Source organism: Pangasianodon hypophthalmus, chromosome 4 (assembly GCF_027358585.1).
Source record: "Pangasianodon hypophthalmus isolate fPanHyp1 chromosome 4, fPanHyp1.pri, whole genome shotgun sequence".
Taxonomy (NCBI): Eukaryota; Metazoa; Chordata; class Actinopteri; order Siluriformes; family Pangasiidae; genus Pangasianodon; species Pangasianodon hypophthalmus.
The window spans coordinates 13,980,519-14,005,344 of NC_069713.1; the positions used below are offsets into that span (position 1 = coordinate 13,980,519).

The window sequence follows — 24,826 nt, forward strand, 5'->3', positions numbered from 1 at the left end:
AGGTTTTGTGTGTTTTTTTTTTTTTTTTTTTAATATGAGTTATTATATCAGTCGTTTGGACAGACGGTGGCCTAAATTTGTTTGCCTAAGATGTATGTGTTACAGTGTGTTGGATTATGGTTGAAGCTTTTTGACATCTTTCAGTTGGCTTGGTTAGAAAGCACAATTAACAGAAGTTTCATGGCGTGATGGTCTTTTAATGACATTTAAATTGCGGCATTGTAAAAATATTCAAACCTTATTCAACTAGGAGTATTCTACAAAAACATGACAAGACACAAAATAAATGGTTGAGGTTTAAATGTAAATTAGGTTTAACATTAGCAATTTCTTTTAATTATGTGCTAAATTTTTGACCATGTAAAGCAAAGCTGAGACTCAACATTCATTCTTACCAGTGAGACATTCCTGTGGACCACTGATATTGCTTACAGAGGATCAGCTCTTGCTAGTTGGGTATCTTATTCAAAGGTCCACAGGTGGATTGGTGAGCGATTTGGTTAGATAGTTGAGGCAAACTTGTACATATTTAGCCAGGCATGCTTGTTACTGGTGTTTTACGTTATTGCATGAAAGGCAGTTACTCATTGAACATTATTTGAGCTTCGCTGAGGTCACTGTGACCCATCTGTTGAAATCATCAAATTAAACATTATGTGTGCTCAATGACTCAGCTAAGCTGATTATTTTTCAGCAGTTAGTCTCGGAGGCCCAGTACCTTATATTTTGCTATCCTATCTGTCTTACTATTCATTGTGGTCCATGTAATGCCCATGATTAAAAACAAACATAGGATTACTATATGGTGTATATGGATTATTTAGTAGCCACTGAAATCTTCTAAAAGACATGTCAGTGTCTGAGTGCTTTTAAATATGAGACTTTGATTTGCTTTGAGCTCTTAAAGATAAACGTATGATCCTTAATCGACTGCGTCTATTAGCTCCTCTACTGAAAAACACTACACATACAAGATCAGTAAACATGGCTGAATCTGGCACACATAATGGAAACCTCTGACTTTAAAAAATGAAACTAGGGATTTGTTTCATAAGCATACTCATTGATTGCAACGTGCATACTTGGTGCTGTTGTCAAAAAAGGAGCATTTTAAATTAGCTGTAAATCCTTATTTGATAAATTATTCAGTACATTATCATTTGAAGTGTTTTTTTTTTTTTTTTTTTTTTTTTTGCTTTCATGATTGATAATGTTTGTGTGTGTGTGCACTACTAGCTAATAAATTACAAGGATATATTTGTTGTTTTTAAACTAGATTCCTTGAACTAACATCGGGGTGCATTGAATTCAGTTGATGTTTGAAGTAGCTGAGTGGTTTTGTCCTTGACATGATGGGTCTCTGCTTTTGACCAATTTGCTGATTCTGTTTTTCTATGTTCATGACTACATGTACTTGATTACATTTGATTGTGTTTTTAGTTTAAGTTTGTTTTATTTAAGAACTGTATAGTTTTAATTAATAATCATTTAATAAATAAGATAATTTTGTAATATTTGTTATTGTTATTCTAGAATTTGAGACTTAAGATACGCTTGATTAAATAAAAAGCTTGATAAGTGTTTTCTTGCAATTCTGTTGTTTAAGGAGGATATCAGTGATATTACTCTGATGATGCTTAGGTACAAAAATTAACTACTATTATGATACTTGGGTACAAAAGACATAAGTATATCTCACTGAGGATCAGTCACTGGGGACCTGCCATTTGGGAAGTTGTTGTTTACAGCACTGTATCTGCATAGTAATCACTTCTGCTACATCTCTGAGCTACAAGAAGACACATGAGCAAGCAAGTTTATTTTTCTACTGTTTCTCTGGGAAGATCATGTATAAATCTTTTGTTTCTCTTAACAAGACATGCATAGATATCACAATGCTTATGCAACAAAAAACTGAGAAAAGTAATTTTGTAATTGTTGTCATGAAAAGGAAATGAAAAACACTTGCAGGAAATTAACAGTTTATCTATGACTAATGCACGGTGTGTTTCCCGAGAAGGTGGAATTAAAATAGAAACTGTTCAGACTGAAAAATAATCCAGTCTATAAAATTTAGGGATATCCAATATCTCTCAAAACATACAATAGAAATTTGCTGTATTATGTTAATAAAAAAAAAAGAACAACACAAATATGAATAGAAACCATGATCAGAATAATTTGATGAGACAACCAGGAGTTTTCACTTCCGAGTCTTATTACACAGTCCTGATACCAGTGTGGTTAAAGAGAACACTGGCAATCACAGAGCAAAGCTAAAACTACAGCAGTGTAGTGGCATAGCAACACTGCTAAACGAGCTGCACATTATCGCCTAGTGACCTAATGGGGCTCAGGCTCAAAGATCAAGGGTGTTAACATACCATAGCTTACAGATTTCATAGCTGACTTCTCTGTGTGTGTCACAGCCAGGTGATGACAAGGCAAAAAAGCAAGACACACTTATGAAATAACACTAAACCTTCCAGCCCATGTCTGTATATTAAAGATAGTGAGAGAAACAGGTACAGTCTTGCACCTGGTGGTTATGGGATTTTAATATCAGTACTGCGCCGTTTCAGCTTCTCAGGGTTGTTGGAAGCCATTTGAGAGAAATCCCTAAAGATATCATGATAGGTTTCATCACCTGCACAGAGAGAGCGAGAGATAGGAGAAGGGATAGGGGGATTGGAGTGAAAAGAAACAGAAGGGCTTGAATTAACAAGCATAATCATTTCCACAATTTTATATATCAAATTTCTAATGAACATTTGCAACACATTTTTCTAATGTCAGGTTAAGTGCTTCCCAACTCCAGTTCTACCGACGCACTGACCTGCACAGATTTAAATTTCCTCAACTTTCCAACAAACCTGATCCAAGTCGAAGGGCTTGGTAAAGAGAATAATCAGGTGTGTTGGGTGGAGAGAAGATTTCAAAGTCTGCTGGCAGCATGTCGTCAGGAAGTTATAGTTCTGTCAATAGAACAATACGCTAGTGTACACTGCTTCCTTCCTCATTGCATCCAATTCACTTTGTGCTTTATATTTTGCACACTTGATACTCCCCACCTCCTTGTAAAACACTCTGTCAGTACACAATATACAGCAGAATTTATTTCTACCTTCTTAATAAAGTATTCTGTTACTGAGTGTTATGTCAGAATGTCAGTGGCACAAAAATTACATGACTGTAAAAACATGCACACACACACGTAGAGGCACAAATGCAGACACAAACAGATAGAGACACACACACATTCAGCAGGCCCTTTAATACAACAGATGCTGTATTAAATGTTAGTGTCAAAAAGAAGGCATTTCTAAAGTAAAACCAGGGATTTGCACTGCAACATGAGCACCTTTAATTTCCTTTTCCTTCTCTCCTGGAAAGACTAAAAGCAGCATGCAACATACATTGAGTGGGGGGAAAAGTGCTGCTTAGGGATGTATTGATCCGAATTGAGTACCATTATTGGAAAATCCTGGATTGATATTGGATCAGACTTGTCAGTGCACTGACACAGGTTTCTTAAAGCCTGACGTCATCACACACAACTTGGTGACAGAGGTTTGTAAAGAATTGGCCTGGTTATTTTGAGGATGTCAGTATCATGTCAGTATTGGGTATTAGCCAATATACAGAGATCTAATATTAGCATCACATCAGTGTATTATTAGTTCAGCTTTTACAGATGAGCAGAAAAGGAGGAAAAGAAAAAAAAGGCACAACAGCTTGCAGGATCGATTACCTGTGACACGCAGTGCAGACGACACACACTGCAAGCAGTGGAAACTTGGCCGTCCATCTCAGGACAAACATAAAACACGCACAGAGACAGCGAGACACACATTTACACAGAGAGACACTGACATAGAGACAAGCTGCCATTATGAAGCTTCTCGGCAAACAAAAAGAAGTCAGCAAAACTGCAAATATTTACCACAGTGAGCGCTTAACAAGCGTATGCTAATAGGACAGCCCTCAATGCTTCAGCATTTTTTTCTATTGCTTTTGACCAAAAGTTCATTAGAAGCATGAAACAACAGTTTATGACTGTGACTTTGTCCCTTTTCTGACAGTGTTGGCCTATTCTAAACATCATGTAAACTTTTATTTAAGATTTAATGAAATATACATAATGTACATAACTACATACACTGACTATGTACAATTATACAGGGTGCTAAATTATACATATTAAACACTTTACATTATATTACACAAGAACAAAAGGTTTGCTGTAGCTTTCTATTCTGGTGGAAGGATAATAATCTACAATATAATAATACTTTCCGGCACACTGTGGTGTTCTCGGTTCATAGTAAAACAGTGTCGACTTGGTAAAGGGCTCTTTATTGAAGGGTTTCTGTTTGTTTATATTGAGTTTTACCACTTTGCACATACAGGGTTGGGAGATATGGCAAAATGATCTTATCGTGATACTTTAAGATTTTTTTAAACGATTTTTATGTTGGCAAATTAGTGATGCCACAAAAAAGAAATGCGATGGTTTCGGTGATATATTAAAATTATTACATCTTTGAACAAATTATTTAATGGGAAATACTGAACAGTTGGATTTTAAAGGAGCAGTGATGTCTAACGCCCCCTGCTGGCTGTAAAGGGAATTGTATTTGCAATAAAACCACTTCGGAGACTATTCCTTCATCCCACCCAGCACCAAATATTCTGCTGAAATTACATATGCTCTGTGTCACTTTTTTTTTTGGAAAATCAGGAAGCACTTATCAGCTCAGCTTTGGTTGGGTGTGGGGCTAATATCTGGGCCAGAGAAACATTACACAATACTTTTAGAAAAGTACTGTAACATACTTTATCACAGAGTTGATATATTGTCCTATTGCCTAGCCCTTTGCACATATCCACTAAAGAACCACAAACTTCATTCAGTGTGGCACATTATTCTGATGCCCATATTCTTTTGACAAAATATGCCACCTATTCGTTCTGCCCTCCCAGACCCCACCCACTAAGATGGCTTTTAAAGGCCTGAAAGCTTTTCTTGGTCTGACCAATTAGATCCCCAGACCCGCCTCCCCCAGCACCACCCAGCCCCTCAGAGTGACCTGATTGGGCGAAGCCGCCATCCATCTCTCGCATCTCCTTGTTCATCTTGGCTATTCGGAGGCTGTGCGGAAAAGGAAAGAGATATTTAGTCATCGTTTAAATCCATTAACTCTCCAAACTCAAGTTAGTAATGTTCTGCTTTGATGGAATTTATGTTCTAATGGTTAAGATGGTTAAAACTGACATTGTAATTATTGAGTGAGAGCTCTCATTTGCAAAGGTTAAGATGGGGAATTTAACAATGGAAGTGGGTGTTTAATAACCACAAAACCTTTTTACAAGATGGAAGCATTATAATTAAACTTTCTGAAATGTTTTTTTGTCTCATACCCCTCCCCCCTTGACTCACAGTGTAACAATATCAGCATTGGCACTTTCTACAGCTATGGTGATCGGGTCTTTTTGGCTTATGTCCTTTTTGTTGTAGTCGGCTCCTCTCTTCAGAAACAAACACACCAGCCTGGCACAACACACACACTGTTGTCAAGTACTAGGAACAGGATTCTTGCAATTAAATTAAAAATCTTTTGGGTTACATTAGAGTTGGGTAACCCAAATGTTTTGTAGTGTGTGTATGTGAGTGTGTACCCTGTATGTCCCAGTATAGTAGCATGGTGTAAGGGTCCTCTTCCATTCGAGTCAGCCTGGTTAACATTAGCGCCATTCTGCAGCAAGAACTCACACGCTGCCAGAGAATTCTGCAGAAGATACAGGATACATTAATGCCCTTAATGCCTTCCCACCTAAATAACCTGACATGTACACACACAAATGCGTGCATGTTAATTAGACACAAACAGCCTGCACAACACCATGCACTTTCACACTGGTCAAATGTCAGTGCTACTTCCTGTTACACCACACTTGCACAGCCCACGTTATGCTCTTTCTGCTCTGCTCATGATGCTGACACCACAAACTGCATAAATACACAGGCACTCACACATTCTTATAAACAATTATAAACACTCCCACGTAAACACATACCACGGTCGCGGCCTGTATGAGTGGCGTTTTGCTCTCCTCAGCCACATTAACCCAGTTAACATCAGCTCCGTGAGCTAGAGCATCGGCCATAACAGGGAAATGCTGAAGTGCTGCAGATCGGTAGAGCAGAGCACCAGGGTGAAGACCACTCAAGTCCTCCTCTTCTTCCTCATCTGCAGACACACACACAGACTGTAAGAGGGAGTATAGACAGGAAGTCTTCTGTGTGATAAAGTTTTTGGAACATTATAATGCAATGAGTGTGTATATGTACATCATCAAGTCAATATATAGTGAAATGATCTATTTCTTGAAATAAGCTACAAGATTTTAAAACAGTTATGCCTGAAGGAATCCATATTTCTATATTGTTTTAATCAACTACCAAAAGCATAGTTTAAAGCTTAAAGTCTTTTCAAAAATACTCCAGGTCCCAAAACAAATGATTTGATAACTACACTACAAAAAACATGATAGGTGTTTGTACAGTATTATATGATGGATTTTTATTGGATGTTCTCCCCTAGTACAAATGGCTGAGAAGTACATAGGAGACCAAATCTACTCCATTTACTACTAACACCACATTTAGTATTTTAGCACACATCATCTGCCTGTTCAAATGCAAATGTTTGATGTCATTTAAATTAGTTGCTATTTTTACTGCGTGCGTGTGTAAGTCCACAGCAAAAGTATATGATAGCTTTAAAAGACAGTATTACAGGTCTATTTGACTTGAAACAAGTTCCTAAGTTTGTAAGTTTCTAAGTTGGTAAGCAAGAATGATTTACTCTCAGCAAATCTGAAATATCACCTTCTCATAGTGAAACTTCCTCTGCAAAGAGATTTGACTTTCCTCTGTTAATTTATAATCACAAAACTTTCAGATAGGTATATAGGTACCTAAATGTTACTCTGATAAACCCAACATCCATTTAAACGTCTGGGTGATCAAGCATACAAAGAAACACAAATGTTACTCAGTGATTGCCTCTCACTTGCTTTAGCTAAATCTACAGGAAAGTTTGTGAAAATACAAAAATTTCCTTTTGTTGCATTTTGGTTGAAAGTGCTTTAGTAAACTGACAAATGCCATTTGTGCTCCAAATAAATTTGCACATGTTTTTCTCTTGTTTGTTCAATGTGATTTCATCATTATCTGTCAGAAACAAGTTACGCAGGGCTAATGCATTTTTTCTTGGTAAGGAGAGTATGAAATATGAACACATGAGCTACACATGAACAGCGTTTTTAACTGATAAAAGGCATAGTGTACTTATTTTTCCAGAACTCACTGTTTCTGTGGAAATTTCGAAAAAGTAGAACAAATTTGCAAGCTTGCAAATAGTGCATAGTTTGCATGAAACTGCATAAATTCTTGTGAGAGCACATATTCCAGAATTGCCTATTTAAATGAGAAGGGAAAAATCGTATAACCTTGTATCTTAACCTTATTTGCATTCAATTAGAATGCAGGGGACATGCAATATTTAGAGAGCTGTATGTAGTCGTACTCATCGCAAAGTCTAATAAATGTTAATTATCTACAGGGGTATTTTAAATCTTTATAAATATAATTATTTTAAAAAAATTGTCATCTTGGTCATGACTTGAACTCAATTTGTCCAGGTCTGAACTTGTGTGTGGCGGTAATGACTAAAGCATTACAAATACCAAACCAAATGATTCACTTTACATACAAAGCAATGATAAATTAATAAATAATAACAAAAACAAAACTTGTGTGTGTGTGTGTATGTGTGTGTATGTGTGTGTATGTGCGAGTGAGAGAGAGACCTTTGTGAGAGCCAGTACTGTTCATGATTTCACTTGGGGTCAGGCCTGCAGAAGACATCACATGAAATTTGTTCACTTAGCTTGAGTATTTGTCTCAAGGCAACACAAACAGATTTACAATTTTTCACAATTTTTCCCTTCCAACAGTAAGGAGGATTATATTTTAATTTAACCAGTTTTTGTTTGTGTTGGACATAAGCTGGAATGCAGACAGTTAACAAGCAACAGTAGTTTCTTAATCTCTCTGCACTCTTTTATATAAAACACAGTATATTTATATTCACATGTGAAGCAAGTGTGTGTGTGTAACCTGTGTTCCGTGCCAGGGTGGCTCTGTTGGGTTTGGGTTTGAGGGGAGGACGTTGGTTTAGTTTGTCTTGTGTTGCTGCTCGATGACGGCGTGCACTGGAGCGACGCAGTGGCGTACCCCGCCCTGTTTCAGGAAGCTTGTGGATGAATTTTTTCTCCACATATTTTGAACGTATCCACGACTCTTTATCCTGCCTGAGGAAATGATAGAACAATGCAACCTTACAGTCTGTAACACAACACATGATCAGAAACTGATCGCCATAACTGACAAAATCACTCTCAACATCTTCACAATTCATGCTTATGTATGTAGCTCACAACACAGCAATTTTCAGTGAAACTCATGCTCAAATTCATGCAATTTATTTACTCATATGCATGTCAGAAACAGTCTGCATCACTGTTACCTGCCCTTCCTCTCTGATGTGCATGCAGGGGAGGAAAGCACAAAGACATTAATGTTTTTTTTTTTTTTTGGTAATTTTTTTGTAGCCTGAAATATGATAGTAATGTATGTCTCGTAATGTCAGTGAGGAGACAGCAGAGGGCAGTGTAACAGTCCATACATAAAAAGCATTAAAACTTGGTGAAGTATTAAATTTACATTTACTCAACTTGCAGACACTTTTAACTGACTTACAACTGAGTTGAGCAGATGAAGGTTACGGGCCTTGCTCAGTAGCAGCTTGGTAGTGATGGGATTTGAGCTCACAACATTCTGAGTAGTAGCTGAAAGCCTTAACCACTGAGCCACCACCGGCTTGGCCTGGTACCCAATCAACATTTTGTTGTAATTTCTATTTCCAAGTGACCCGTACAATAACAAATGTTTTTAAAAAAAACAAACTGCTTTTCTAACACATTGTAATGCGCAGAAGTATACAGTAATGATCCCATCGAATACAAGGGATAACGCGGAAAGTTCTGATTGATGGCCTGCTTATTGTCTCTTCAATCAGCATGTAAATGCTAACTCAGTCTTTAAAGATCTTAAAAATTTTGTTGTTAGTGTGAATTTTTTTTTTACCTCTACAATCACACAGGAAATGATAATCACCACCCCATAACCTCCAGAGAATGCTTCCTACTTTCACAGGTACCATAACGAAATGGGAAAGATACTCAACCAGGGTACGGATAGCATGGATTCAGATTATTACAAAGTATATGCCTTAAACCAATATTGAGCAGGTGTTTGTATTGCTGATGAACGGGAGTGTAAAACAGGATACATTTGCGTACCTGGGACTGGAAGGGTGTGGTTTCTTTATCGTAATCTCATCAATGCGTGCCTCGTAGATCCGGTTAATGGCAGCGTTTCCCAACTCACACATCAGCTACACAGAGAATGAAAGAGTGACAAGGAAGAAAGAGAATGAGTGTAGAAGTGTGTGAAGGTGTGAATAATCAATGTCACACCTCAAACACTGACATGAATCTGTGAAATGTTCAGAGGAAAAAAAAAAAAAAAAAAAAAAAGACAGTGGTCTGTGTGTTTTACTTTTATGAGCTCAGGCTCCCATGAGTCCAGAGTTAGAGATCGTACTTTAGAGAAATGGACACCCAGACTCCTACAGAGACAGAAAAGATACATGTCTGTTACTGATGGGATGTGTATCAGCATAAATAAATAAAGATTTTAAATACCGTTTTTTTTTTAAATGCATTTCTGCTGCGGCTGAACAAAACTACAAAGACGACTGATGTATTTGCCTTTAAATGTTACTTGTTCCTGGGTTGTGCAAGTTTTTAACTGCATAAAGGATATGGTCAGAGATTTCACTGAAAGGTAAATGATGCTAGCTGTTTTGAAACCAGAAGTAAATACAGTCGCTCTACTCAGTTTCAGACTAGAACACCTGAATGCTAGTGCAAGAGGCAGAGCTTTCTGATCTGACAGGCAAGATGACTGACAGGCAAGTAGAGACACCTCCTTCTCCTGGATGTTTGTGGGCCATATATTTTTGTTAGCCCATTTACAGCATCTGGGGCATCAGAGAGGAAAGAGTTTTTCCTCTTAACAGGTATTTTATTAACAGCTGACCGAGTAACAGAATGTGACGTAAACAAAATATAAAAAAAAGTGTTCTATCTTCAAAATAACTGACCCTCCCTTTGAGGCTGGCTTAAGCTTTGTGTGTTGCGTGAATGTTGACAAAAGGGGTGCACTGACTAAAAAGCAGCACGGGTTAAAAAGTAGTTTTCGCATACATGTTGCAGTGAATGACAACCGCATAACATCGAAACTCTGTGCCATAACAACTGTGATTACACCATTTTGACTGCATCCCCTGCACCTGTCACAGGCTCTATCACACTAAGAAATCAATGATTTGTGGTGATTAGCTATTTTTGCACTGCCACTGACTTGGTTTGTGGTGCAGCACTATTTGACGGCTCATTATAAAATCATTTATAAAATAGTTTGTGGTTTGTTTCATTGCAGTTTACATGACTGCCCAAATATAAAAAAAATGTGTAATGTGTGTGATACCTTATGTGAAAAACATTGCAGTAGTTGTTAGTAGTTGTTGCAGTTCTGGTTGTTATATTTACTTCTATTCCCACAGATATTTGTACATTTTAAAACGGTAAAAATATTATTATATAAAATTTTGGCTACATATTTAACCCCTAGAGCATGTACATTTTACAGCAGTATCTTTCTGAGTATTTTTGTGAGAGTGTGTGTGTGTGTATTACCTGTGTATACCAGAGCAGGTGATACAGAGTGTTATGCCCAGGTTAATGGAAGCCCAGTCTGGCCCTGGTTCTCCACAGTCACAGCACTGGCTGTTCCCGGGTATAGCCTGAACCTCCTCCAGGGCTTTACAGTCCTTCTGCTCTCCAATACCCAGATTCATACTGCTGCCTGACACAGAGCTGCAGCGCTCCCTCTGTCACAAACACACACATAATCATCATACATGTACATACTGACATAGGCCCTTCATCAATGTCACACAGAAACAAGAGAAAAGCTGAGTACATGGAATGATGTATGAATGAATGAATCTGATTAATTTAAATTGTTTGGTGATTAAAGCACAAATAATGAATCAGCTTCAGCTGCATGGAAACAAGCTCCTGTTCACTAGTCCATTATTTACATGTCATAAGCATACAACAAGCCTCAATTTACCCTCATACAGTACATTTATAATTTACACAAAATACACCCCTAAATTATGACTGTGCCAGTGAAACAATAAACAGGAAAGCATTCAAAAAGCTATCCAGCTCAGAGAAAAGAAGTAAACGAAAGAGGGGGAAAAAAAAAACATTTCGGTGAAGCTGAGCTAGAGGTACTTATCACCAATGATACTGCAAATAAAGATAGTTATGGAAGTGGGTTCTGTTTTTTTTTATAAAACTGTTAAACACCAAAATCAGAAACAATTTTCAAACCTCACCTGCAGGACATTCGGTAAAGTCTATACACAGGTAGGTTTTATTCATTTGTGAATAGGACATATTTAGAGCCATAGATTCCATCCTAGATAGATTCCTGAATAAATAAACCGATCCTGAATTCAGAGCAGACTTTTGCATCTTTTCCATGACAGAATTGTATCTGCTGTGTTTTAGTGTTTATATGAAAGCCCTGACACGTGGTTCATTTGTTCAAGACACCGTACCCAAGTCAGCTGTTCCCTGCTGTATGCAACTGATCCTATTATTGAAATAAAAAAAAAATAATAGTGATCTTATAAAGATCCATGTCTGAGCCCATTAACACACCTTGACACAAAACACTGTTACCTATATTTTAGTACAAGTTTCTCCATTTTATTATTACTTATACTACTTTCTTTACTGTACTTGCTATTATTGACAATATTGAGTTTCATTATTAAACTAGAATCAGGCATTTTCAGATTAAAATATTATGCTCCAATGTACACACACTGACCAGAAGTAAGTGAGATTATAAAGCCAAAGGTGAAACATGAATAAGGAAACTGTCAGTGGAATTTACATATGCTCATTGTATAGTCAGATTTGACCACATATATTAATAACTGTGAAAAATAAGGGCTATAGAGTGTGTAGTAAATATCAAAAACGTATGATGTCTTAAAATATTTGTCAGTGTAATCCTCTAAATCTTTTTTAAATTTGTTAAAAATCAGCTCAGCACCATTATAATCAGGAGTGTGTGTGGTTTATTATGTATATTTGAAGTGGCAGAGAACAAAAGACACTAGGAGGAAAATTTGGAAATTGAACCAACAGAGTACTGTTTCATGTTCTATTTTCATTTAAACATCAATTTCTGCCATATTGCCCATTACATGACATTTCATTGTTATACTCATCACTCTTGGTACTTCGTCATCACGATGCCCAATTATAAGCAAATGCTAACTGATATGATTATTCTGTAATTAAAATTATATGTGAAGAAGCCCAGGTAATGTCTCTGATTTTTAATGACGTTAACACTTAGTCCAATACTTAGCTTCTAAGCTGTTAGTTTTTCTACTAAACTTCCATGACTAGTTGAAGCAAGGTTGAGTATAACCACCGTCACAAATTGGGCGAAAGGGGGCTCTTGAATGGCACAACAGAAAAGTGTTCACCCTATTGTTCAGAAATACAATACTTTGAATTCCGCAACTTTGAATTCCAATGATGCTACAGCAATCCGTGGCTGGGAGCCAAGAGAGGAAAATCGTCTGAGGAAACTTTTCTGTGCTCTTTGGGTGAGAGGGATGGCGTTACTTTCTCTCCCCTCTACATTAAATGTGACTCTAAGCAATTAGGATCATCAGCAATTAGGCATCTAGGAGCTCACGTATGCGGCAGAGGGCAGACAGTGCTTTCCTTTGAGTGTGTTACACTGCCCTGTGACATAGAATGAGCAGCAGTTTGAATAAGTTTGAATAAGCTTCACGTGTCTCAGAGGAAGCGCATGTTAGCTTTCATCCTCCCTGGTTGCTAACTGTTGTATGATGGGGAGAAAATCGGGGAAACAAAATTGGAAATACTGTATAAATGAGGGTTCAAATAAAATTATTTTTAATGTGGACATGCAGTAGTCTTGTCTGACAACTGTTGATACATTTTTACCGGCAGATCTTCAAGTGCTTTTGTTTTCTGTCACTTAAGCAAGTGCTCAGTCAATATGACAAATAGGCCTGAGGAGCCCCAAATGCTTAAGAGTGTGTGTGTGTGTGTGTGTGTGTGTGTGTCTTACAGGGCTGTATGTGTCCTCTCTCCTCTCCTGAAATGCTGAAGCAATGCTGTTCTGCACAGCACTCATCCAGCCTTGCTGCTGTCTCTCTGAATCTGCCTGCAATAGACAGCTCCTACACACGTGCGCGCGCACACACACACACACACGCACGCATGAACATGCACGCATACGCACACAATAAACATAAATGTAGGCTCATTACATGCACAGAGCACGATAAAATGTAATTAAACGCATTGTATATCTACAGATAGACTTTTTACAGCTTCAGTAACACTTGACCATCTCACACAATAAACTGACACCACAGCTAGCATGCTTGTCAAACACACTCACTTTGAGGGTGAGACAACCTCAAAGCAGAACCTTCTCTCCTGTTCCGCACAGGGTTTCACTGTGCACAGGCGCAAGTCTTCCACCACCACAGTGGGCTGCTCCTAAACATAGAAACAGAACACCAACGTTTGCGGGTGTCAAGTCAAATAGACCTCTGTTGTTATTCAATACTCGTACACATACACAGTAGTGTGAGAAAAATTAAGAGATTTTCTATATAAATGTAATTTGTTTTATGTGCTGTGAAAACATGTGATACCTACTTTGAATTTCTTTTGGTAGACCAGTTGGTTTTTTTGAATGGAAAACCAGCGCCTACAAAAATCAAACAGGGAATGAGATAGCAAGCACTCATGAAATACACTCCAGTACAACCGTATTTGGGAGAAAGAAGGAGAGTATTATGGTGATTTATGCGCAGTGTTATTGCAGTTTGAAAATTGTAAAGCCCTCTGCTGCCTGTGAATGAACTGCACTGAAAAACTAGTGAGATCCTTTGCATGGCAATATTGAGAATCACAGAATATTCACGAGAAACAGTTTAAACGTTTACAAATTGCAGCATTGAAATAATTACCAACATAATGAGTGCACAAATGTTAATAATAACTACTATCAGACGTGTATGTGATGGCTAGCTAAATGAAGATGGACAGAGGGAAGCAGAGAGGTGTGTTGCACCTGCTCCATGTTTTGAAGGCATTGCTGGCTCTCTTGTACAAGTAGCCCTCCATGGCAATTCCACTGGATGCATCTGGACTGAAGTCCAAGATTGATTCATCATAGGTCTCATCCTGATAAATAAATATGGCACAAATGTGTTACCATGACATTTGATACACTTTACTTGAATAATCGTTTGTTTGGTGTGTGTCTGGGTGACTACCTTTTTCTTAATGTCACCATGTCTCTGCTCCATGTCCCTCTTATCTCTTGCAGAGTTTAGAACTAGTTGTGTGTACTAAGACACAGAGCGAGAGAGAGAGAGAGAGAGAGAGAGAGAGAGAGACTCATTCTCCTGACCCCTCTGCATTTCATCCATATATAAAGTACTATTCATTTAAAAAGCAGTTTTGTTTAGGAAGCACAGCAATGGTTCTATATTACAGCTAATTATATTCAACTGCAAGTCAAAAGAATTTGGCATTTAATACTTCCACAAACAGGAAGCAGGAAGTGTTGACATTTGTTTTCCTGTCCAAGTCAACAGGTTTGTGAAACTTATTGCTCATTTACTGTCGTGAACTCTCTACTAGAAGTTTAACCCTCTTTTGATATTCTACAGTTTCATAAGATCCAGCTCTCTGAGTCATCAACACAGTGATCAGATTTTTTTGGATTCATTTTTGCCAATCCAGTGAGCAAGGATGACCATTTCTTGTGAAACACAGTAAAACAGTATCTCACTGTCTTCCTTTTTCCGGGATATTATCAAGCCATTCCATCCAATTATTTTTGTTTTTTTTCCTGTTCTGTCTCACAAGGTCCATGTTTTATAAAAATGACATGTTCTCTCACTCCTTATCTTCAACGCTGCCCATCAATTACAACCTTATTTCCTACTTTGTTACAGCAAACAGATGGTATTTTTTAAAGCCATCTATGTCTAAAAGATGAAGCTCTGTAATATAATCCTTACACTCAGTCTGTCACCATTTCCTGTGTAGGCAGGAAGTTTTGTAGCAGGTTTTGTGGCTTTTACAGGCCAGTACAAGGTGACTGTGCTTCCTGTCTCAAACGACTCACTCGTTAGATAACCACCTCTGTAGAAAACACTTCAGTGGAGAAGAATTTTGTCGAGTCGAGAGCTTGTATCTAATGCTTTTATCCTGTTTTAGGGCTTTAGAGTAATGGCAAATATGGAGTAAAAACATGGACCTTTTAATACCATATTTAATCATAATCGATAAGATATTTATTTGTAATACTTAAAAAAATAAATAAATAAAAAATATATAACTCAAAAATAAGCAACTTCCATGAAAGTGATGCACACAACAATATTATGTGATATTTTCACAGTTTCACTAAAGTACTGATTTATATGGAAGACACACGAGTGGTTAGAAGTTTGCTGTGCACTGTTTCCTGTTGCTGCTCTAAGCCTTCTCACATAACTGTTTCTGTCCATCCTTATGCCGTGTCAGATAAGAAAACATGACAACTGCTTCCAAAAAGCCCTCTCTTGTCGAGATTAAATTATATATTTGTACCGAAATTACAGATTAATACATAATCTGTACGTAGGTCAAACATCTTTTGGTGATTTCTGCTTCTCACCTCATTACTGAGTTGCTTACGATACTCCTCCAGTTCTGTGAGGGACTGATGACCATGCTGGAAGAACGTAGCCTGGGTTTCCATCAGCGAGAGCATCTGTTTCACACACACACACACACACACACACACACACACATACACACAATTGGACAGATGAAGTTCTAAAGAATTAGGTTATTTCTCTGGCCAGATTCAGTTCCTTTTGTATTTAGGAAACATTACATCAGTAATTACTACAGGATGAAACATACCGCCATCAGTATATCAGTCTTCTTCTTGGACTCAATAACATTAATCTAATTTGGAAAGACAGAGAGAGAGAGAGAGAGAGAGAGAGAGAGAGAAATACAGAAGGAATGAGGAATAGAAAAAAAAAGAGAAGTGAGACAGAGACATAATACCAGAAAAATTATCCACTAAAGACAGCCATGGTTTTAGCATATACGTATCTATCAGGTAACCTCTGTGATTTCTCCCTAGTCCTGAGACAGATGTGAAAATGGGTGTAACTTATCTTAGGGTTTCTTGCACAGCTGCATCTACAGTAGGGAGTCTACCTAATTTTATTATTTGGATATCTGTAAATGTTAATGTGCGGATATTCGGTTAACTGCTAGGAGAGGGGAAATACGGTGTCATCAAGTATCATTTTCCACTGCAATTAAACATGTTTATGTCAAACATATCACAGACAAATAATGAACAGAAAAAAAATAAACTACACACACAGCAAAAGCTTTACTGAATGTCTGCTCAATATTCCAGCCTCCTGCTATAGTAATTCTGCTGTAGCAGTGCATGCTCTCATGTGTTGGTTAAAATTTAAAGTTCATGAAAGTGCTAACTATCAGAGTGTAAAAGACTACAGCCGCTTTGTGGGGAGGCTGTCTGAAACTCCCAGTGGATTAACAAACTGCATATGATCACAGTGGTAATGCAGATATATGTTAAAACATGCTGTGGAGTGCTGCTTCTGGTAAAAAATGGGGTTAAATTGTAAAGGATGTTATTGTAAATGTATCATCTTTCTTCTGTCCTGCAAGCTATATCTATATATGAAAATTATGCACACATTTATAATGATATTGTGTGTAATTAGATAACAATTCCCAGCAGGCACTTATCAGAGTCTATATGTCTGTGTATGAATCACAAATGCTGCTCCATTGAGTATATAATTCACTATGTAGGTAAAATGCCATTAGGTTAAACCCTGTGGGCAGGGGATGGAGTAGGGGGAGAAAGGTAATGAATAGGAAGCCATTTTGGATTTAGCTGAACTGTGTTTTGTGTGAGGCTTAAACAAAAAATTATCCCTGTGAGTTCAAGATGGCACATTTTCACACAGCTCCTGTATTGACTAGAAAATTACCTAAATATCGGCACCAAGAAAAAATATCACTGTGGGGAAATAAATAAAAAGTAACCTGAAACATTTAAGTTTACGATAAAGAAATAATACCGTTTTTCTTTGCCTCAGAAGGCAAGACAATTTTCATCCATCATGGTTTGTGAATATCTGGATAAGTGTGTACCTGCAGTACATAGTCCAGAGTCCCTGCTCTGAAGGCTTTACGGGCATGAATTAGGGCCTGAGTGGCCTCGTCAACCTCATGCAGCTTTCCCCGTGGGGCTTGAGCATTCCTCCCCAAAGCCGTCTCCAGAGTCTCACTGCTGCGCTCAAATTCCTTACGTGCATCTTTAAAGCGTTTCACATCCCTGAAACAGACAGAAGGTTTTATGTACCCGTGTAATCAAGAGCTATCCATGTTACTGACCAAAGCAAGTCTGATCCCACTGAGCATAGACCTGGCTGGATATGTTCTCAGAGAATGACTAGTGAGATATGGTCAAAATTACCCGTTCATAAATCAGACAATATGAAAAGACTCGTGCCCAGTTGTAAGTTGAGCTACACTACACTCTTGTGCGCAAAGTTCAGTTTTCCATCCCGCCATCAAACACCATGTGGATTTCATTGAACAGGGAACAGTATGACAAACTTTTCAATACATTTAGTTTGAAACTGATACATATGGTCTTTCTGACATATGTACCACATTTTATTAAATCAAACTGATCAAACATTTGTGCAAGATCAGCAGCATAGTCAGCAACATCTCTCAGTGGGGGGATCTGCCAAATCAGCATGACTCACGAACACCCTTCAGTATGCAATATCAATGTATCTCATATGCTACATTTAACAAAGATTTTCAGCATTACCAAAACAAAACCCTTAGTGACTTAAAACTTCCAGAAGGTTACTCACTCTTTCACAAAACTCTGCAGCTTCAGTTTCACTGACTTCTGTGTGCTTTCAATGAGCTCCTAGCAGGACAGAGAGGATGAGACAGAGGGACAGAAAAGGGTGAGTGAATATGGAGACACATCCTGAGGAAAAGCGAGCATATTTGTTGGTTACCAACAGCGACAGTGAAAAGGAGAAATGTGTGTGTCTGGCTTTACCTCCTGAGCCGCGAGGATGGTGGACAGCTTCTTGGAGAACTTTTCCAGACAGTTCTGCAGGGTTTACCACAAACAGACAACAACCAAATTAAAAAGACCTAAACTCTCACTGACAACAGATTCATTATAAAATGCTCCATAAATAAGAACATACAAAGAAGAGGATCCTGTTTTCATAATTACTCTCCTTTGTGGTATGGTTGCTGTATGGTTGCTGCACATTGTTGAAGTTCCTTTTCTTGCTAATAATGACGAGTGATCACATCCTGATATGCTATTGTGGGCTATGCTGCGGGGTTAAATTTGAACGAGGCTTTCCGTGATGTCCAGTTCGCTGTGGAATTTGTTAGGGCCAAACACTAATTGGTTGTGCATGCGATGCACAAAAAAAAAAAAGAATGCAGCAAATCCCCAGTTCAGACTGATTTGATAGAAGGTAGTGACCTTTAGCAAAAAGAAAAGGCTCATTTTTCAGCCATGGCTCTCTTTCTCTGCATGAACACTCCTACCCAGATTTGGGTAAGAAATTGAACAGATCACTCACCCCCACAGTTGTGTCTTCAGAGAGGTGGCATCCAAGTTCCCTGAGTCCATTTACAAAGCTCTTACTGCTCTGGCAATATGTTCGGCCTGCTTCCAGCATGGCATTACACTGCTTCACCAACTGTACAGACCCAAACATAAACCCAGTTACATCTTCTAGTTATACATGTTTTAGGTTAACCACAATGAAATCTAACCAATGTATGCCACATACAGAGCATCTTGAAAGTATTCGCTCCCCATGATTACTTCTCTTTTTTGCTGTTTTGCAACATGAAATTTAAGCATGTCAGAATGTAATTCTTTTACAATTCTTTTCTCTTTTAGTCTGTACAGAAATAAAATTAAATAAAGTATTTAACTGTCATCAGAATTTTTTGAAAATAAAAAATCTAAAAACTGCTTCAATGATAATTATACAACAGTCAGCTCTGGTCCACTAATTTGATTGGACAAGCGGCATTCCAAGAGTGCTGATATGTTGATGATGATGATGATGATGTGTTGGCATGGCAACACGCAATGCTTTATCCAGCTGTGGCGTCTTTGTGAACTATTTCCGTTGTCTGAGCAAAAATAAACAAAATATTTGGCCATGTTGAGTTTGAAATGTTAGTTACTCGATATTATTACTTTCTTGTTTATAGAACTGTTGTATAAAAGCAATATCACACAGTGCTATTGTACTGAATATCAGCACAGCAGTGGCACGTCCGCAGGTAATCACAGCTGTCAGTGTTCCTCTTGCTGAAAAGCAACCCCAGGGTATTGTAGGAATGGTTACCTGGGTATTGGGCTGTATTTGGTTTGCGCCAAACATTATGCTTTGGCTTTAGAACAAATGGCTCAACCTTAGTCTCATCAGACCACAGAACCTTTTGCAAAAGCTCTCAGATTTTCTAACATGGCCTTTCTCAGCTCTGTAACCCCATCAGTGTTGTAGCTGGACTCTTGAACACTTCTGTAACAATTGCCCTTTTTGCCCAAGCACTCAGTTTGGCCTGATCTTGGTAGTGTCTGGGTTGTTCCATGTATCTCACTTTGTTATAATGGACTTCACAATGCTCCTAAGAAGGTTTGTGATGTGTCAATAACCATCTTCATCTTTTTTCCTCCTAACAACTTCATCGTGAAGCTCCACAGCCAGTTCCTTAATCTTCATGAAAGTGAGACTAATCTGATCTGCCATTTTAGCTGTGAGACCTCTCAAAGGCAGAGACATTTATTGTGCAAGTATACACAGGTGTACCCTGTTTTACATATTTAGTGTGAGCTCTAGTCCTAATTTAGAAATACTAGTCCTAATCTATATTGCTAAAGGAGATGGGGGATAAATACTTTTCAATTATGCAGTTTTTAGTTTTTTTTTTTTTTTAAATAATTCTGAGGAGAGTCACTTTAAAATGAGCAGAAAGATATCGCATTCTAATATACTTAAATTTAATGTTGCAACACAGCAAAAAGAGAAATAATCACTGAGGTTGAATACTTTCTGGAGGCACTGTATGTAAATTAATGTAAAAATCATCTCATTACACCTGACCACTAATTTCCTTTTCTGTTCCTCAATTTTACTTGATTTATCAAAAAGATCAAAGATAGAAATGTTATGCTTCGTTTTTAATTTCTTTATTGTGTCCATCTCAGCAGTCATGGACTACACGTGTTATGATGTAATGTCTTGGGAGGAGATTTGTTTGTTGAAAGTGGCTTAGGGAGACAGATGCCTTTATAGTTGCATAAACCTTGGATAAAAGACATCTCGGCCCCCCGAAGGGTTGAGCAATCTGTTTTAAATACATCTTAAAGTATTTACACTTGCACTTCTATCTGGATAACCACTATCCAGGTATAATCCTGACACTCAAGATGCTTAAAAAACAAGCAGTTTTAAATAGGGTCACTGACAGATAAGCTCACATAGGCACATACACAAACGCAGACAAACAGACCCACTCACACAACCACAGACAAACAGATGCATGGGGACACCAACACATATCTCACACAATATCCGCTATCGGATATCAGACATGCAATATCAACAATACTCTTATATTCCAAACATTAAAGTTCAGACAGTCAGTGTATCCCTACTGAGAACTTTCACCAGAATCCTGATGAGGAATTGGATGGGGGGTTGGTTAAAAGCCATTGAATTAGCAATTCCTCTTTCAGTTCATGTAAATACGGTTTGAATATTATCTCTCTTCACTAAATTCTGGCAATGGGAGCTGTTGGAGAGGAACGAGGGGAAGAATGACACTTCTCTTAAAAAAAGCAATTTGACAAAGGGAGCAGTATAATTCATTAAGTTTACAGTTGACTGTTGTTCTTTTATTTAAAAAAAACCCCACAAAATTATGCTGATCATTCCTATTTCACAGAGTCACTCTGACTTGCTCTGTGTCTCCACCTCACCTTTTCGAGACGTGTCTCCAGTTCATTCACATCCCCCTCCACTGCCTCAATGGCTGCCCTGATGACAGAAAACCACAGTAAGCATATAGCTACAGTTCTTTCGCCTCTCTCTCTCTCTCTCTCTCTCTCTCTCACACACACACACACACACACACACTTCCATACAAAACTGGTAAATCAAGGATGGCTGCCATGTGTTTGTTTCTGTGTATAACTTGCACATGCATGTGCGTGCGTGTGTGTGTGTGTGTGTGTGTGTGTGTGTGTGTGTGTGTGTAAGAGAGAGAAAGAGAGAGAGACAGGGAGAGTGTCAGTATCTCCTGTCATCTAACTTGCACATGGGTTTTTGAGCTTACACGCAGTGTTCAGACCCTGTGGCTTCCGCTAGCACTTTCACGCAGACACACAAGAAAAGAGCAGAACAAGAGAGAAAAAAAAGAGCCATGTTATTTTCTCTGCAATGTACGGACCCATAAGTTTTTAGACAGAAAAGAGAAGGGAAAGGGAGGCAAGATAATGGCAAGCTAAAATAAATAATATACATTTGTGATGCTGGCCCTGAATGTAACAATACCCTCACCATAATCATTACCTATGCCGTGTTTAAATGAATTAACTTCTTGTTTTTGCATACAACAGTGTGCTCAAGAGGGACTTGATGTTTCCGTAGAGATCCACCCCTGAAAACACACTTCCTGTCTCATGTTTATCATGTTGGTATCGCTTCACTTCCTGTCTCTCCCATCCCCCATACTGGCATCACCTAGCAACGGGAGGCAGCACATTTATAATAAAGTGGGTCTGGATTATGTTTATGTCTGTGGCTTTTCTTAATGACTATCCCAGTCACTCCATTTTCCTATCTAAAGTGTCTGTGACAGTGAGTATGTACTGTGTGTTTGCTGTAAATGTCTAGGTGGTTCTTTGGCATGAAGCAAAGAATGCAAGACACTCATATCCATAGAGATAACACTACAGTAGAATGCGTGGAGAGATAAGGAAAGGAAAGAAACATGGGGAGAGAGGGAGGGAGAGAGAGAGAGAGAGAGAGAGTGAGAGCGAGCCTGGCTGTGGCCTTGTTCTCTAACCCACTCCACCCCTTCTCTGACTGTTTCTAACTGCTACATGCATCCCCGGGACTGTACACTCACACTTTCCACTGTATAAGTCCACCAGCCAAAAAGGAAAAAGCGAGAAGAGGGTGGGGGCATTTGAAGAAAACAATTTAGATGCTTGAACAAGGTCTACTGTCCTGTGTGTACTGTAGATAATGATCAAAGCCAAGAAAAATAAGAAAGAATAGATGGTAGTAATGTCACCATCACCTTTGTGCAATACAACCACACCCAAGACGACATCAACTACAACCTAGTATTAGATCTTTCCAAAGTCATTTGGGTCATCTTTGGCCCGGATGAACCTATAATTTGACTAAGCAGGGATGACAAATTTTAAGACTCAGTTTTGCTCCCTCCACTTAAGAAAATATATCATCAGAAAGGGAATGTTTGGCCAAAACTTTAGTTAACAGAATCCTGTGCATCCTTCTCCTAAAATAAAAAGATAATTTAAACAGGGAGCAGGGACAAGATCCTTTTTCTTGTCATCAGTGCTGACTCAATTCATGTCCTTACAATCCCCTTCATCCCATTCATTCCTCAAACCAAACCCACTCTTTCCAGCGCCGGGAGGTCTGGACAGCTTAATGTTTGCACTTCACTCCACTGTAATCTCAATTTTATGACAAACAGCCCCAGCAACTTTCAGCAAGTTTTGCAGTCCAAAGTTAAAATGTATTATGATAAGGCCTCTAACAAGGAGGAATATCTAAAGATTAACCAAGAACTAGAAGGCCAGGAAGTTTTGTTAAGCAGATTAAATATGCTTTAATGGCTTACCTGAACCTGGGGGAGTCCTTTAAGCACTCTTCAAAATCCATCTTGACAGTCATGTTGTCAGTGGAAACTTGTAATTTGCAAAAAGGATGTTATTACTCCTTCTTGTGTCATGAGCTGTACCAGCCTGAGCTGTAGCAGTGCCTTTCTGTTTGTCGTCAAGTCTCAGTCCAAGCAGTCCTACTAAACCGTGTCCAGAAATGTTGCTCTCATTATGAGCTCTCCGAATTAATCACACAGCTGCATTTACGAGCTCGTTTGGAAAATATAACGCAATCCCACATGAAGCTGATGTGGAAAGTTCATATTTCTAAAACAGTACGTTTTGTGCTTGACCTTGCTATCCATGCGTCCGAAATAAAAAACGCGACATATATACATTCATAAAATATCACTTCTATATAAATAGAAATAAATAAACGCCAAGTATACAAGTCACCAGGGGGGTTTTCCTATCCAGCGCGCGTGATCTTTTCGCTCCACTGGGCGCAAAAAGTTGCGACTATTTAACCAGACTGATTGCACGCATCAGCATTTAACGCCTTGAGCTTTTGAGACTGGAGTAATTAAAAAAAAAAAAAAAAACAATGATAGTGATGGCTCCTCAGGGAATAATTAAGGTCTTCACGGCAGACTCTTCTCTCTTTCCTCTCTCTCTTGCGCCTCGGTCGTTGGTCCGCCCCCCACCACGCGCTGCGCTTCCGGGTTTCACGCGTCCTGCTGCTGCTGCTGCTGCAAGTTGACGGTGAACCGGACATCATGACTCTGAGCTTCAAAAACTGGAAGAAAACGGACAACTATAGCCAAAGGGGCTTCTGAATACCATCATTTAAACCCCTTGATGATTGCTGTCTGAGCCTATAGGTCCTGTATACCTGATAATAGTCATTATTGGTATTATAGTATATTATTTCAACTCTGACAACAAGAAACCCCCAGCTGCTGAATCAGATACTCTCATACCAGTGTTCACCACACACCACACTGATGAGCACTCATTTTCCGTCACAATAGATCAGTAGCCTATGTGAGGCAGGAGATGCCACTCAATGACAGGGCAAATTAGCTTAACCAGTCCACCTACAGGCTTGATTTTTTTGGAGAGGTGTGGGAGGAAACCAAGGGGAGAATATTCAATTCAATTCAATTTTATTTGTATAGTGCTTTTAACAATGACCATTGTCTCAAAGCAGCTTTACAGAACATAAGAAACAAAAAACATGCAGACAGAAACAAAAACATGCAAACAGTCCTAGATGTTAGACAAAATTATCCCTAGTGAGAAAGCCTGAGGCAACTGTGGCAAGGAAAAACTCCCTTAGATGATATGAACCTTGAGAGGAACCAGACTCAGAAGGGAACCCATCCTCGTTTGGGTGACACAGAATATGCACAGAAGCTCCATGCAGACAGTAACCCAAGCACAGGATCAAACCTGGGACTATGGAGCTGTGAGGCAGAAACACGACCTGCTGTGCCACTATGCCGTCATGCT

At 38.6% G+C, this 24,826-nt stretch overlaps 1 protein-coding gene across 1 annotated transcript; it reads right to left on the reverse strand.

Annotated features, from left to right (window-relative positions):
- Positions 1-37: 37 nt before the first annotated feature.
- Positions 38-24,037, reverse strand: acap1 (ArfGAP with coiled-coil, ankyrin repeat and PH domains 1). The gene is made up of 23 exons (XM_034303429.2): positions 23,335-24,037; positions 21,437-21,494; positions 19,017-19,136; positions 18,473-18,526; positions 18,276-18,334; positions 17,539-17,722; positions 16,255-16,299; positions 16,004-16,099; positions 14,610-14,684; positions 14,405-14,517; positions 13,987-14,038; positions 13,724-13,824; positions 13,388-13,499; positions 10,891-11,084; positions 9,689-9,758; positions 9,430-9,524; positions 8,186-8,379; positions 7,876-7,920; positions 6,079-6,251; positions 5,680-5,789; positions 5,441-5,551; positions 5,091-5,152; positions 38-2,647 (listed from the first exon to the last, which is right to left on the reverse strand). The coding sequence occupies exons 1-23, from the start codon at positions 23,385-23,387 to the stop codon at positions 2,547-2,549; spliced, it is 2,277 nt and encodes a 758-aa protein (XP_034159320.1). The 5' UTR covers positions 23,388-24,037; the 3' UTR covers positions 38-2,546.
- Between the last annotated feature and the right edge of the window lie 789 nt (positions 24,038-24,826).

Bases quoted from the DNA above. Each gene is read 5' to 3' on its own strand.
- acap1 (XM_034303429.2), bottom strand. From the start codon at position 23,387: ATGACTGTCAAGATGGATTTTGAAGAGTGCTTAAAGGACTCCCCCAGG. The intron at 13,825-13,986 runs GTAGGTATCACA...TTCTATGTTTAG, and splicing joins TCTACCAAAAGAAATTCAAA to GAGCAGCCCACTGTGGTGGT. The intron at 9,759-10,890 runs GTAATACACACA...CTGTCTCTGTAG, and splicing joins ACCTGCTCTGGTATACACAG to GAGTCTGGGTGTCCATTTCT.